Here is a 13916-nt window from a genome sequence, read left to right as displayed (position 1 = left end):
AAAAAGGCAAACACAACAACAACAAAAAACCAACACCCAAACCAAACAAACCCACTTCGAGTCCCCATGCCTCAGTTCTTCATTCATGAAACAAAGGCAGCAGCACTCTGTTACCTTGCAGGGACACTGTGAATTTAAATGTGGTATTTCTATACAAGTAGTGCAGTCCTAATATACCTAGGAAAACAAATTGGTTGTACAAGATGCTGAACAAGAGAGATRTTTCCTACTGCAAAGAGCTCATAGGTTTAAAATCATAGTCTACCAACTCCATAATTCTTCCATAGTTCTATGATATGCAAATACTGTATGGAAAGAAAGCAGGAAGGGGTAGTTTAGCTTCAGTACCACTATATGTTGGCTAACTGTCACTTGAGCCAACTCAAGAGTCATTAGTTGGTTTTCACTGGCTGGATCCATCAGTGAAGGGAAGAAACAAGGTCACTATTAACAGAGCTGTAGGAATTCACTGTCCCCCACCTAACAGCAGGAAAGGTACTAGAAAGACTAAACCATTTCCCCCACCCCCACCCCTCATTCTCCTCCCAGGAGGATGAATCTGCAACAGTTAGAGCTGAACATTTAGGCTGGGGTGGGGGGCAGCCACTTCACAGTGATGATTATTAAAATTACAAATAGTTTAAAGTCTTATGTTTTAATTAAATGTTTCTCCACCAGCTGGGACACACCTGAAAAGATGCTGACAAAGTAAAAGGGTTAAGAGGAGGAAGAACGGTCAGTATGTCAAAGCTCRTACTGCAGAATGTAGAAAGTACTTGAGAAGAGGACTTTAGAACAGATAAGAAGGACATACATCCCTTTAGCATCCTAAACRCCCAACTAGTAAGATGCATTATACTGGGCATGAGGGCATTCAGTTTAATACCAGTGCTTTAGGAAGAAATACGTTTTGTTAGCCTGAAACTAAGCTTCTATTGCTGACTCTTGCTACATCCTTGAAACATGGTTGTTTCAAAGAAGTAGAGAGTAGCTTAGGCACACAGTCTTGGAGACTCTTCTTGCCACCTTACCAAATACTGGGAACAGCAGCTAAGTTATTGCATYGGGTAAGCTAGGTCTTCTCATACAGAGATTCACTTTATAAATAAAAGCAGAACTGCCAGAAAACAGCAGCAAGAAAATGAACTTCGTGCTGTACAGTTGCATCCCTGATATCTTGAATATGTAGGTATTACTCATGTGCCTCATAACTGATGCTGCATTTATACTCACTAATTTAGATGCTTACMTTTTTTACTCACTGCAAAATGCAGAGGCTATGATAGTAAAACCTTTTTTGTTTGAATTTGTCAGTATCAACCTTCTAAGATTTTTAGAACAATTTTTTAAGCTTTTAAAGCCACATGCACTGAAAGGCCTTTTTGCAAGGTGTACCACATTTAAGAATCTGCTGGGATTTAACCTTTACTTCCATCTAGCTTGTGTCCTAAACTTAGTATCAGATCTGGACTTTGAATACAAGTCTTATACTTCACTTTTTTTCAGAACTGAAGTCTAAAATGCACAATTAACATCTGACTGATGCAGTAATACAGATATACTTCTAACACAGAAAACTACACCAGTTTTGACTTCAGCAAATAGAAAATACTACCTTAACTGCAGCTACAATGGTCTGGTTGATTCCAAATGATTCTTGTGAAATTACTTCAATTGTTGATGATCCTACCAAAGATCCAGAGCTAAGGAAACCTCTCTCATCAATTTGCACAACAGGAACTTTAGCTGGTCCATCCAGGACACGGTAACTCAGCGAAGCCACTCTGTCCCTTCAGAAGGAAAAGAATGGAAGACTCCATTAAATAAGTATATCCTTATTTACAGCAATATAGTATTCAAATCTATGTATTCAAATCATGTATTCATATTATTCAATTTATGTATTAGCCATGTATTCAGATCTACTTGCTGTCCACAGCTCTGCAGTGTCATCATTCTCTGAGGTGAACTTGACTTCTAATACTAATGGATAAGGCTACAGCATACAGTTTCCACAAATACTTTCTGTAAACAACATTTAGAGGCATATTAGCCTGCCAGGGTCAATGCTTGTATTAGAGATAAAGTCAGGGACATGATTAAGTAGATCTCATCAGTTTCCTGGAGATGGTTTTGTACACAAGGTTAATTTCTGCACTAACTCTCCCTGTGGTATGTGCATGTTAATAAAGTGAGCAAATACACAAACCGTAATTAGTGGGCACTGAGTCATTAGCTATTTTTATAAATCATTTAATACATGTTCTAAAATATCTTTAAATCCTTCCTGCTCATCCCACCCCCTCCATTCAGGTGAAGATGCTCCATTTCCATCCTAGGAAACATAGCATGAAAATTAATTTAGTTCCCCTTTTCTAGTCAATAATGCAAGGTTATTTGGCATCATAACTCAGATACTGGGGCTGCAATGGTGGTAAGCAGAAATACCAAACAAAAATATAGAAACTGATCTCTAGCACCTTACCCATGAGTTTAATTAGAATAATTGCTGGCATCACCTCAGAAGAGACAGCAATAAGCAAAAACATCAGCAAGTGACTATGACCGATAGGGCTCCCATGTATCTTTTGAAAAAGCAGATATTGAGTCATGTGGTCACTTGAGTTCCAGTGAAACTAATTTCTCCCTCCCTTTAAAAAGCAAATGCCTCAAACCTCTCTATGCAATGAATATCCTGTTGACTATATCTACCCATTCTTATGCTAGGAAAACCAAGTATCAAGCCTAAAACATATCTGAAATGTTAACCTTTGAAAACAGACTATATATAAACAGCATCTCATTTGGAAAGGACACTCATCTCCAAAGCCTCTGTCATAGCTTCTATGCAAAAAGTACAGACACCTATTTTCTATAAAGCTTTGACTACCCACTAAAAAAAATCCAGTGGAAGTGTGCTGCTGGTTTTTGGCAAATGGTATCTTTTTAAATAAAGATCTAAAACTTCCAACTACTGCATCTTGTAACCAGCACAAAATTTGACAGAGACTACGCGTACGGATAAGATACTGCTAATCACATGATAAGTTGTGCACTGACTGTTCTGCGATAGTCTTTTAAACAGACTGAAACAATATAAGTTATTTTAAGCATAGAATTATGCTTTACAGTTTCAATAATCAGCCAAAGCAAATCACAGTATGAAAAGTTATCACTAACCTGTTTGTCTGAATTTTAATAAAGGAATTTGGTGACATTAAGATCTGCTCTGCTTCTACTTCTGGAGTGACTAGGTGAAGTTTTTCAAATACCTGGAAAATAAAAGCCACTTTTGCCTACTACTGTGTGCAGCAAGGATTTATATTCCATTTAATTCACTTTCAAAAAAAAAAAAAAAAAAAAAAAAAAGAAGAAAAAAAAAAAAGAAAACTCACTCTAGTCCAAATAAAACTATAAACAAACATAATAACATAATGTAAATCAAGAGATGCATTTCAGTAGCTAACCGCTGATCCAAACTAACACACGCACATAGATGCATAAAATGAGCCTTGGATACAAGTACTATTAAAAATGCAGGGAGAACTGCAGCACCAAGGTTCTTGAATAGCTTTAAGTGCTCACCTGCAGCACCTCACAAGTCATTTCAATCTCAGAAGGAGTGGTCTACACCAAAAACTAACTGCTGAATGTTCATTCAGATGCCACATCAGTGTGTGGCTGTTCAGTGGCAAAACTTGCCAACACTTGGGGATCTTGAAGGTCTCCAAATAGTGGGAAAAACATTACACTAACAAGAGTAGTAATGCAACAATATGGATCAAAACCAGGACACCACCTTTCCATTTCAAATCCTTGCTCCACAGACTTTAATTCAGCTCTGAAATCAATACTTAAAATGACATGTGAAGAACACTACTATACCTGAATTTGGATTTCATCTGATAGTTCTCTTGCCATGTTGTAAAACTGGTCAGCTGCAGGATCAAGGGCCTTCACAACAACTTTCAAGCCTGTTCTTCCCTTTACTCTGCCATAAACATCCATTGCAAAGTTATATTTTGCCGGAAGTTGAAAAGAAGCCTTGGACAGGAGAAAACGATCAAAATTTTGCTCACAGAAAGAGTTAGAATTGATAGGGAGGAAATGCCACACCCAATATCAACAGCAGTTCTTGGAATTTGAGTAAGTGGAAGCAACACTGCTTTYTCAATTCCCATTATGCAGCAGCTTCCTTTTCCTGGGGTATACAAACAAAGCATTTACCTCATTGTGTCTGGTCTTGATATCCAAAGTATCTCTCTTTGTGACAGACCAGTGAAATGTTAATCCTGGTACTGCATTGCCAAATGAAAAAGGAGTCTGACTACTGGTGATGCCCATCACATAAACTGGCATCTGGAAAAAGAGAATACAACTTTATTAGGTAATTCTGGGACATGTACTAGTCAAATGCTCACAGAGAAAATGTAATTACATTTATTTCAGCGAGACAATTGGAAAAGATTACTAATCAAGAGACAGTACTTCTTATAAGAAGTACTTCTTATGAAGAAAATGGCTTGACTACTGTATATTTTGCAGAGGTATACCAGACAGAAGACTCAAATAAGCATCATTTAATGTAAAGTAAATTTTGATTCATTCCCAGCTGCTACATGCTCAAAAAACAAGTGCCAATTTTCATCAAGAAAATTATTTGTTCAATAATCCATTTATCCATTTGTAGTACTAAATGATGTTTGGCAAATAGTACCAAGCTCACCTCAGTTATGTTACATGTTTTTATATTTTCTATGTCTTTTCCTAGATGATCTCCCTCATTAACTCCTTGGACATCAATTTCCCCACCATCCCTCAAACAATGTAATATAAGGGCGCAGAACAGGGTTTTGTTTTTTCTTCTCTCCCTGATGCAATTCATTCACCTGAGATTGCAGCTAGAATCACCAGCCATCTGAAGAAGCCTCCAGATAAAAAGGGAATAACTCATAGGGGAAATATAGGCTCTGAAAACAACTTTGTGAAAGATAATTTGAATAACAATTATGCTGGATATAGCAAAAATTTGTAGATTTTTAACATACAAAGGAGGAAAGCATCCACTGAAAATGGAATGAAGATGAGAGAAGCTTTTTTCACTTTTAAAGATTCCTTGCTGGTCATACAAACGTGCTTCTTCAGCAGGTCTTGAATTTCTGAAAAATCAGTCTGATATACAACGTAAACTTGTCCTGACTTCAGTTTTCCTCAATATGTCCAACTGAGAGCTTCTCCACTGAAAGCACATTCATCCTTGCAGCCCCTCAGGCTGGGATATCTGCCAGCTGGGGTGGTATTATCATCAGAAGATGCAATAGGAATGGTCACAACTTGCAGGTCAGAATTTTAAGGCAATGAAAGGTAGTCACAAATCAACCAACCTGTGTACCGGTTTTCATTCGTGTAATTGGTGCACGAATTCTAACAGCTGTCAGCTGTACTACTTCAACTTGCACTTTGTCCTAAAAAGGGTGGAAGGAAGACATTGTAAGCATATGTTAAATGTGAACCAGGTATTGCTTTCAGAATCTATTTCTTATTCTGTCATTAACTAATCACTACTTTGTCATGTGATTTGCATGTGACTTATCACAGAAAAATACAGATGGATGTAATTCAGTAGGACTGTAAACACTGAACCATAAAATAATTAACTTCATAAAGTCACAGGCAATGTCTATGCCTAAAAATGCCACAACAGCTCTGCTCAAAATTACTGACATGATGAATGATGGAGCTGAGAGGTGAAAGCAGGATCATAGCAAGATCATAGGGTCTCCAAGAAAAGAGGAATAAATAATTCCAGAGTGTAAAGGAAGACATCAAGAGCATTAGAAGGAAATGAGAACAGTAACTGGTAAAGGGGGCAACATATATTGCTGAGGGGAAGTCTGACCTAGCCTTCATTGGGCAGTAGGTTTAGCTTTTTTTTTTTTTTCTTTTTTAGTTTAAATACAATTTATCTTCTGTCATCATCATTTAAGCAGCAGAGCTCTGTGGTGGGCAACAGCTGTCCTTTTTCTTGACTTTAAACAAAGAGCTTTGGCCCAGATTCTGTTGTTCTGAGTCTCACACAAGTCCCAGTAATTTGCACTTCCTACAGGTCTGCTCCATAGCTCTCAAACACTCTGCTAGTAGGAAATTCTATGGATACAGACTGAGGTGGATTTCAGGGATTTTCTGCTTGAACTTTTTAGATAGGTGCAGACAACAACACAGAGTAGTAATACTCTCCAGAGCTTGCCTGTAACTTAGGAGACTATACGTTTCTTGGGGAACAGTCAGCTTCTAACATCCACTGAGGCTACTAAGTGTAAGGCAGTGCAGATACAGACAACACCCTGCTGCTTTAGTAAGGCTTCTCTAGAAGATGTACTAATCAAGTCTAAAGATAACAAATTGTTCAGAAAATTATCAGTTACCAGTGGAGCCTGGCCTTAAGGTATAGCAAGACACAGTGCTTTATCAGCAAATGCAGACCCAGAAGTAAGCAACAATAGTCTTCCATCACATTAGGGAAACCAGTAAAGTGCACAAGATGAAATGCTCTTTTGAAAAGATTATTCATCCTTTTTGAACCAAGCCTATGAGTTCAGTGGAGATTCTTACAGCTCCAAACAGTATCATAAAAAATTACCTGAGACACCACAACAAGCTTTCCTGTCTCTGCATCAACAGCCTGCACCAGTCCTGTTACTGTCCCGTTCCCAWTTGCCACTCCTCTGATGAGTCCAGTGCTGTTCACTGATGCAATCTTCTCATCACTGATGGAGAAAATTATGTTGGACTGAGGTTGAGGGCCTCCTTCTGAAGTGATCTATAATTAATAGCACAGAGAACAATTAAATTTACTGATCAGATACTTGTTCTGGTCACCGTTACAGTGTGCACCATTCTTTGCTCAGCATTACTATCATGTCTTCAGTAAGGAAGGGGTGTCTGTAAATTCCAGAGTATCTCAAACCTTACTTTCCCAGCACACTGGTCCATCCATGAAAAGGGACTGGGAAGTACGTGAAGCTAATTACAAAAGCAGAGTGTAAGCTTTGTGGAGTGTAACAGGTTGATGCTATGTCTAGCCTGGAGAGTTTAAGAAAAATTTACTTTGCTTTCTCTTTGCCACAAGTTGTGTAGCTCTGTTCCATTTTTAGTTTGTATAACTAGCCCACTATGCCTAGTTTTATTTACCTGATCTATTGAATGCTAGTATTTCCAATGGAAGAGCTGACACTCACTGGACACAAATTCAGAACCTTTGGTCTCACAACACAGTAAAATGAAAGGTAATTCAAGTATGAAACTGTTCTGTTCTTGGGAAGAATGAATCAATATGAATGTAGCTAAGTTGTTAAGTTGAATATATATTCCTGAAGAATAAAATCGTATACATTTATTTTAAAATAGGAATTATAAGGGGGGAGGGGAGAAGTAAGATACCTTACCTGAATCACTGCCCCTATAATTAGGGTGACTTTCCTTGGCAGTAGTCTAAATGGAGGAAAGACCTAAAAATGGAAATACGGATACTTGTGTTCATGCTATTTCTTCAGTTAGATCACTTATGTCATACAACAGTATATGCAAATATAAAATTAAGTCTTCATTTGCTTAATTACAGTAAATTGAGCCTGCAGAAACTATTCTCACCACCTGCAGTTGCGGAGCACCATGAAATCTGAAATGGATTAGCGTTTGGGTAAACCTCTGGACAGAAGCAGGAAATGGATCATTACAGCAAATTACACTTCCATACTATTGCTATGCTACCATAATATACATTTTCTTCATATGCGTATTTTATCTGAAATTATTTACTTCAATCTGTTGTGGAGCAGAGTTGATTCTTTGTCCTCTTTTGTCAGCAACAGTTGCCATAAGACTAGTCTGACCTATGGCCATTCCGTGCACTAGAAAAGCAGCAGTGTGGTCATCGAGAGCTTCACTGAGTGGGCTGCAGCAAAGAAATGCATTGAATTAGGAAAGTTAGTTGAATAAGTTACGTGAATAATGAATGTGAAGAACTTAACAAAAAGCAGTTTCATCATAACAACTGCTAAATGAATAAATCTTAAAGTAATTGTAGCTATCCCAGTCCGACACTAAATATCACAAAATGGTTCTTTGTAGCCTGTATCTCATCTTGAAATGAAATACTAAAGAAGAGTCTGGCCAGTATGGACCAAACCTCTCCCAGAGAGCCCACAATTTATCCAGAATGGATGACAGTTGGACAAACCTCAAGCACATATCCTGACACTATTTAATGGACTGGTGTAAATATAGTCAAGTGGTACTGCATAACACATACACAAAAACAAACACATCCGTCCTCATACAAAGTAAAATATTACTTAGCATCTCCACTCTGGAAACTGTCAGTTCAAAGAAAATCATCTCTTTTTCTATGATTTTAACTATGATGTTTAAAGCTTGGAAAATAAAAAGCTTCAGCGTAATTTAGCCTACCTGTTTCTAAAAGGTTAAGTAACAGACAGTGTAAGCTTGATAACATCAGACATGTCTCCACAAACAGATTATTCATGTGGCATCATTTGCAAAGTTACTGCTTAAGGCTCAGTGAAATATTGTGGTGTATTAATACGCTCTCGGTCAGAGTCGACAAGTCTTAAAGGCCTTGCCTAGGTAGTTTTCCCTACAAATAATTAAGTCATTTAACTGGTAATTAGAACTCTGAAGCTCTCCATAGAAAAACAAACAAACAAACAAAAAACAAACTTAAAATTAACTGCATTATCAAAGAAAAAAAAAATCATTCATATATTACCATCTCTCCAAGCCAGTACCTTTACTCACATTTTTGCTTATTCTGTCTATAAGCACATTTACAGATTAATAAAAAAAATCCATTAACTTACACAAGTGAAACAATTTGAGATGCTGCCCTTAGTTTTAGATCCATGACAGCAAAGTATTTTGCCAGAAAAGGTTTCTTAGAGTCATCCACAACTCTGACATATGCTTTAACGGTTTTTCCGATCTCCACCTGAAATAGTCACATACAGCGATTTTTCATTTAAACTATTAAAAAACCTCTTTCTTATTTATTAGCATAAATACTTTTATTTTGTATTACAGTTTCAGTAGCATATTAAAGATAAGGCCCTAAGGTTAGATTAGCACTGATTTTAAAGGACAATCCCAGCTAGCTACAGCCAGTGTCAAATTACATAAATGAATTCAGATGTTCCAGGTAGCAGAACATCCAGAAACATCAACATCTACTTTGTATAAGATGCACTCAACTTTGCAAGTAAAATGAGGTGGATTTCTTTTTTGTTTTTAAAGCATGGAAAGTGACCCTGGGGGGGGGGAGGGGAAGGGGGAAACTTACTCTAAAAGGAATTAAAAGGAATCATTTTTATGTACTTTAAACAACAGGAAATGCAAATTAGTTTGCACATTAGCTACATTACATTGTGGTATAAAGGCGAAAGTTAAAATCACTGCCACGCTGAACACTAAGTAAGAGACAGCTTATACTCTGAATTGCTTATAACCTGAACAGGTAAGTTTGGGAGAACATCATCGGCACAGGGAGACCAACTGTTTCTCTAAGGTCACGGCAGTAGTGGAGGGCCCTGAGCACTAGCGTTTGCTCATGTGTGTCTCAGCTTCATATTCATCATCAGCACAGGAAATCAGGGCAGTCTGTGTCAGCCAATAGCACTGGTTCAAAAGGCACTAACCTTGTCAACAACTCGGATGTACAGTTCCTGTATATCAGAGACATAAATTTCAGCTTTAGCTGGTGCAGGGAAAGCCAAACACAGGTCATGAATCATTATGGTCACTGATCCTGGAAGCAAAGGATGCACCTAATTGCCAAAAGAAAATTGTTACATCATTTTTCATTTGCATATCATCCATGGGAGAAAACTTATTTCCTTTTTAGGGCAGAAATAGTTGAATTCAGGAGTCTCTGAGCTTCAGACGCAGATGATTCTTACACTAAAGCAAAAGTAAAATGTAAAATATATTTAAACAAAAGCTGATAGGTGATAGGTGATATTGATACTTAACTCAAGCACAGCACACAGGACTGATGATATACTTTTAAAATAGTTTTTTGAAAATGCTTTTTCAACATATAAAAGTACATTTTCTTTCCTTTCCTTTCCCCCCGCCCCCTTAAATCTGGCAGGTAGTTAAACCAAATCTCATTTTGTACTTCATAAAACCAGTTTTCCCTACACTGTTGCACTGCTTCAGTTCAYTGTTCTGCTCCAGAATTACCATGTGTACATCAGTTAAAGCAATACTACATCCATGAGGGAGATGTGATTGAAGAACTGTTATGAACTGAGACAGCGCACAATGTTCAAAAATAAGCCCATCTATTTTCCCCTTACCTCTCTAAACTGACTGAGTCTCTGAATATATTCCCATCCTTCACTTCCTACAGCTAGAGTCAAAATGTTTTCACCAATACTTCTTTCCATACTTCAATAAATGAAAAAACATCCCCACCTTCATCATCATTAATTAACAACCAATTTATTTTGTGAAGTTCATCTGTACATGTAAAAGAATACCCTTCAAAATAGCTTAAGTGACTTCCAATCCGTGTTTAACGATCCCAGCAATACAAGTATATACTTGTATCATTGTTTGTTGTAGAACATCTCATACCCCGGGCCTAGATGAGGTCAAGCATAGCTCGAGTTTAATTGTATTTTCTATTGAGAGGGGAGGGGGAACATTGCAGGAARATGAACCCAACTCTTTAACAGATACTTATTTTCAATATTAGGATGAAATACTGGTGGCAAAATATCCTGACTCGGAAACGGAAGAATTAAGATTTCAGCAGTGCTGACCCACAACAAAGATTCCAMTACCACTGAGGAAATCAATTCCTCTTTTGCATAAAACTCCTGAATAATTCTGTCACATCTTTAGTCATTTTGTGTTTATGACATCAGGATTATTTTACTAAAAATATTATAATAGGAAAAAGAACAATTTGTTACTAGCTTTTATCCTTTAAATATAGGGTATATGAACGTTTCATGACTGTAGTGAAATGGTTTCCAATATTTGAAACTGTCATACTAGAGAAAAGCATGAAGCTTTAAAGCGACAGGCAAACATGCTCAAGTTCCAGTTACTGCCTCTCCAGCCACACGTATAGGAAAACCACCACCAACAATGATATTGTAGAGTGATAGCTATACAGTGTGGTAATGGTAAAGTAGCATTTGTAACAGAATATGAGACACACTGCTTCAAAACACAGCACAACTACCTTCCATTAAAACTTTTGTGCATAAACACCATTTTGTTCTGTGAAAGATACAGAATTATATAAATCAAACGGGTAGCACGCTGCAAACACAAAGTCCCTGCTCTGTTACACTAGCTCACTGACCTTACTTTTGTGAGATCTCTATTTGAGTAGAGCTTGCAAAACTATATGATACAAAAAGAACTCAAATGTTAATGACAGGTAATTGCCAAATGTACAGATCCCATCCAAATTTATCTTTTTATTGAGAGAAAAATCCCCCCAGCATCTCTGAATTCACAAAATACACAATGATTTGTCTTATTTAAAACAAAGTTCACAGTTAAAGTGTATACAACTTTGGTTTACAGATGCTAATCCCACTTTCAGATAGACAYCTCAATTTTATAATTCTCGTTACCATTATGCAGTATTTGTGATCAAATTCTTATTAAGGTATATTTTTTTGATTATGAGTCTGTCTGGATTCTCCCAGAAATCTGACTCCTGTCCTCATATAAGGCATTAAGATAGAAAATACAGTTAATTATTTCTTGACAACTGCCAAATACACATGCTATCTGCCTTGTAAATCAAATTTAATTTACCAGAGCAGCAGATGCAGCGAGAAACATACTGTACTTCATACAAGTTTGTAGGTCAATAAGAACTCCTGATAAGGGACTCAAATATACATTTCTTGTTATGGCTGAACTTTTGTTTTTTTTTAAGCTGCAATAATAAGCATATAAAATGAAGTTTTTATATCAGTATAGAACAGCAAAGATAGCTAAAACAGACCGACAGTTTTGAAAGATGTAGATTGCCAGTGTACTGAAACACAGCACATGTCTCTCATCCAGCTAACTTTATTGCTGTAATAGTTGTTTTTTCTTTCCCAAGTCTTCCTCCCGCTCTAAAGCATACAGTTAGACCATTGTAATATAGCACTATAGTTAATTATTCTTTATTCTCAGATTAAATAAAAATCTGAGACATTAAAAATCAAAACATAAAGCATGTACTTTCTCACACCTCCACTAACAGGTCAATAAAAAAATTAAATGGGGTAAACATGAAAGAATAAAATCAATATCTTAATGTAAGTGTCAAATAGGCTTTATGAGTTTTCTAGGAGAGCTGTAGTTATGTTGAATGACTGAAACCTCTTCACTATAGGCTAGAGGCTGCACACTGTGGAAGCATGAGCTTGAATTCAGGAAAAAGTTACTCCTTCCAGTACCAAAAGGGACACACAACAGAAGTAATCACATATTCAGATCACTAAGAATAATAAAATTTCTTCACTCACCAGAGCAATACCTTGAGTTTCTTCATGAGCCACTCTTACAATATTTGCAACACTTGTGTTAATGAAGAAATATCCAGAACCTTCTCTGATGAACAATTCTGCCTGAAAAACAGAAAAGCATACAGTAAGATTGTATCTTTCTAGAACTTTAATAAAACTGGTATCTTTACCCATATTATAATTCATAACATCATCCTCTCCCAGTGAAATAAGCAGCACTAGAATTTATTACCTGGATCTCAGGATGATTGTAAATGGAGATGTCAGTCGGGCTCACTTTCACATCTTCTACTAGTATTAGTTCAATAGTGGCAGACACTGGTAGCAGAGGTTCATACTGAAAGAAACAGTTCTATTGACCATCGGTAACACCAAGCATTCAAAGTCAGAAAACAGTGCARATCTTCTGTATATGCATGGAAAGACAGGTAAAGAAGATGAGCAAATAGCCACTGTCTGAGAAAACGTTTAAGTTAATAAAACATCCACGAAAATCATGTATTTGGCTTAGCTGCTCTCTCATTTCTGCATGCATGGTTATATATAGGACATGCTGCCATATTCTGCATAATGTCCAAGCCAAAGAACACAGGCCTACACATTAAAGATTTGCCAGTATTAATTAACCAAGTCTAACATACATGGGTAGTCCATTAACTCACGACATGTTATAAGTTCTTGCAGAATGACAAGGTAGAGGAGACAGAGTATTTTCTCCCACTTCAATATCATCTTTTTAGGATTCCTCCTAAATGTTCTTCCTTATATGTAAGTACATAAGCACTAGACCAGATGTAAGTCTAATTCCTTACTCCTAATAACATTACTTAAATAGGGCTTTTTAGAGGAAGTTTGTATTATGTACCTATTTCACTTAATTAGCAAAATTTCCTTGATGTAGAAAGGATGTAAACTTTTCTAATGACATAATAGGATGCTCCACTTAAACAGGAAACAGTGATCAAGACATCTTAATATACTATCAATTGGATTTTTGAGTTTTTGTTTGTAAGAGAGAAGTATGGACAAGTTTGAAAGCTGAGTACAGCAGACTGCTTCTAATGTATTTGTAAAAACAGGCAAATTATCCAGTTTAAACAAACACTACATAAGCCTTTGTAGCAAAAGCAGCATCTCTAGCTACTCTTCTTCAACTAAGAGATTCCTTCCAAGACTAGGACTTAAGAGACCTCTAGGGCAACATTGCATGTGTGATGCTCACAGTGAAATACAACACATTTCTCTGAACTCAGGAGGCAAAGTTTAGAGAATTCACTATTCTAGCTACCTCTAAATGCGTGACAGAATATTGAATATTGTTTTAATAAGGTAGAACACAGTGAACAACAAAACACA

At 36.8% G+C, this 13916-nt stretch overlaps 1 protein-coding gene across 1 annotated transcript in view; it reads right to left on the bottom strand.

The window, feature by feature from the left end:
• NUP210 (nucleoporin 210) overlaps positions 1-13916 on the bottom strand; it is a 66518-nt gene that overhangs the window by 13384 nt on the left and 39218 nt on the right. The window contains exons 20-31 of the mRNA XM_085302557.1: positions 12793-12897; positions 12561-12662; positions 9711-9839; positions 8880-9007; positions 7819-7954; positions 7446-7508; positions 6641-6820; positions 5385-5465; positions 4228-4359; positions 3886-4044; positions 3181-3272; positions 1616-1790 (exon numbers count right to left, since the gene is read on the bottom strand). Coding sequence (XP_085158683.1) covers positions 1616-1790; positions 3181-3272; positions 3886-4044; positions 4228-4359; positions 5385-5465; positions 6641-6820; positions 7446-7508; positions 7819-7954; positions 8880-9007; positions 9711-9839; positions 12561-12662; positions 12793-12897 — 1482 coding nt within the window. The remainder of the gene's footprint in view (positions 1-1615; positions 1791-3180; positions 3273-3885; positions 4045-4227; positions 4360-5384; positions 5466-6640; positions 6821-7445; positions 7509-7818; positions 7955-8879; positions 9008-9710; positions 9840-12560; positions 12663-12792; positions 12898-13916) is intronic.

Source organism: Rhea americana, unplaced genomic scaffold (assembly GCF_003343005.1).
Source record: "Rhea americana isolate MKP2758 unplaced genomic scaffold, rheAme1 scaffold_19, whole genome shotgun sequence".
In the NCBI taxonomy this organism is placed as follows: domain Eukaryota; kingdom Metazoa; phylum Chordata; class Aves; order Rheiformes; family Rheidae; genus Rhea; species Rhea americana.
This window is presented reverse-complemented; position numbering and strand designations above follow the sequence as displayed.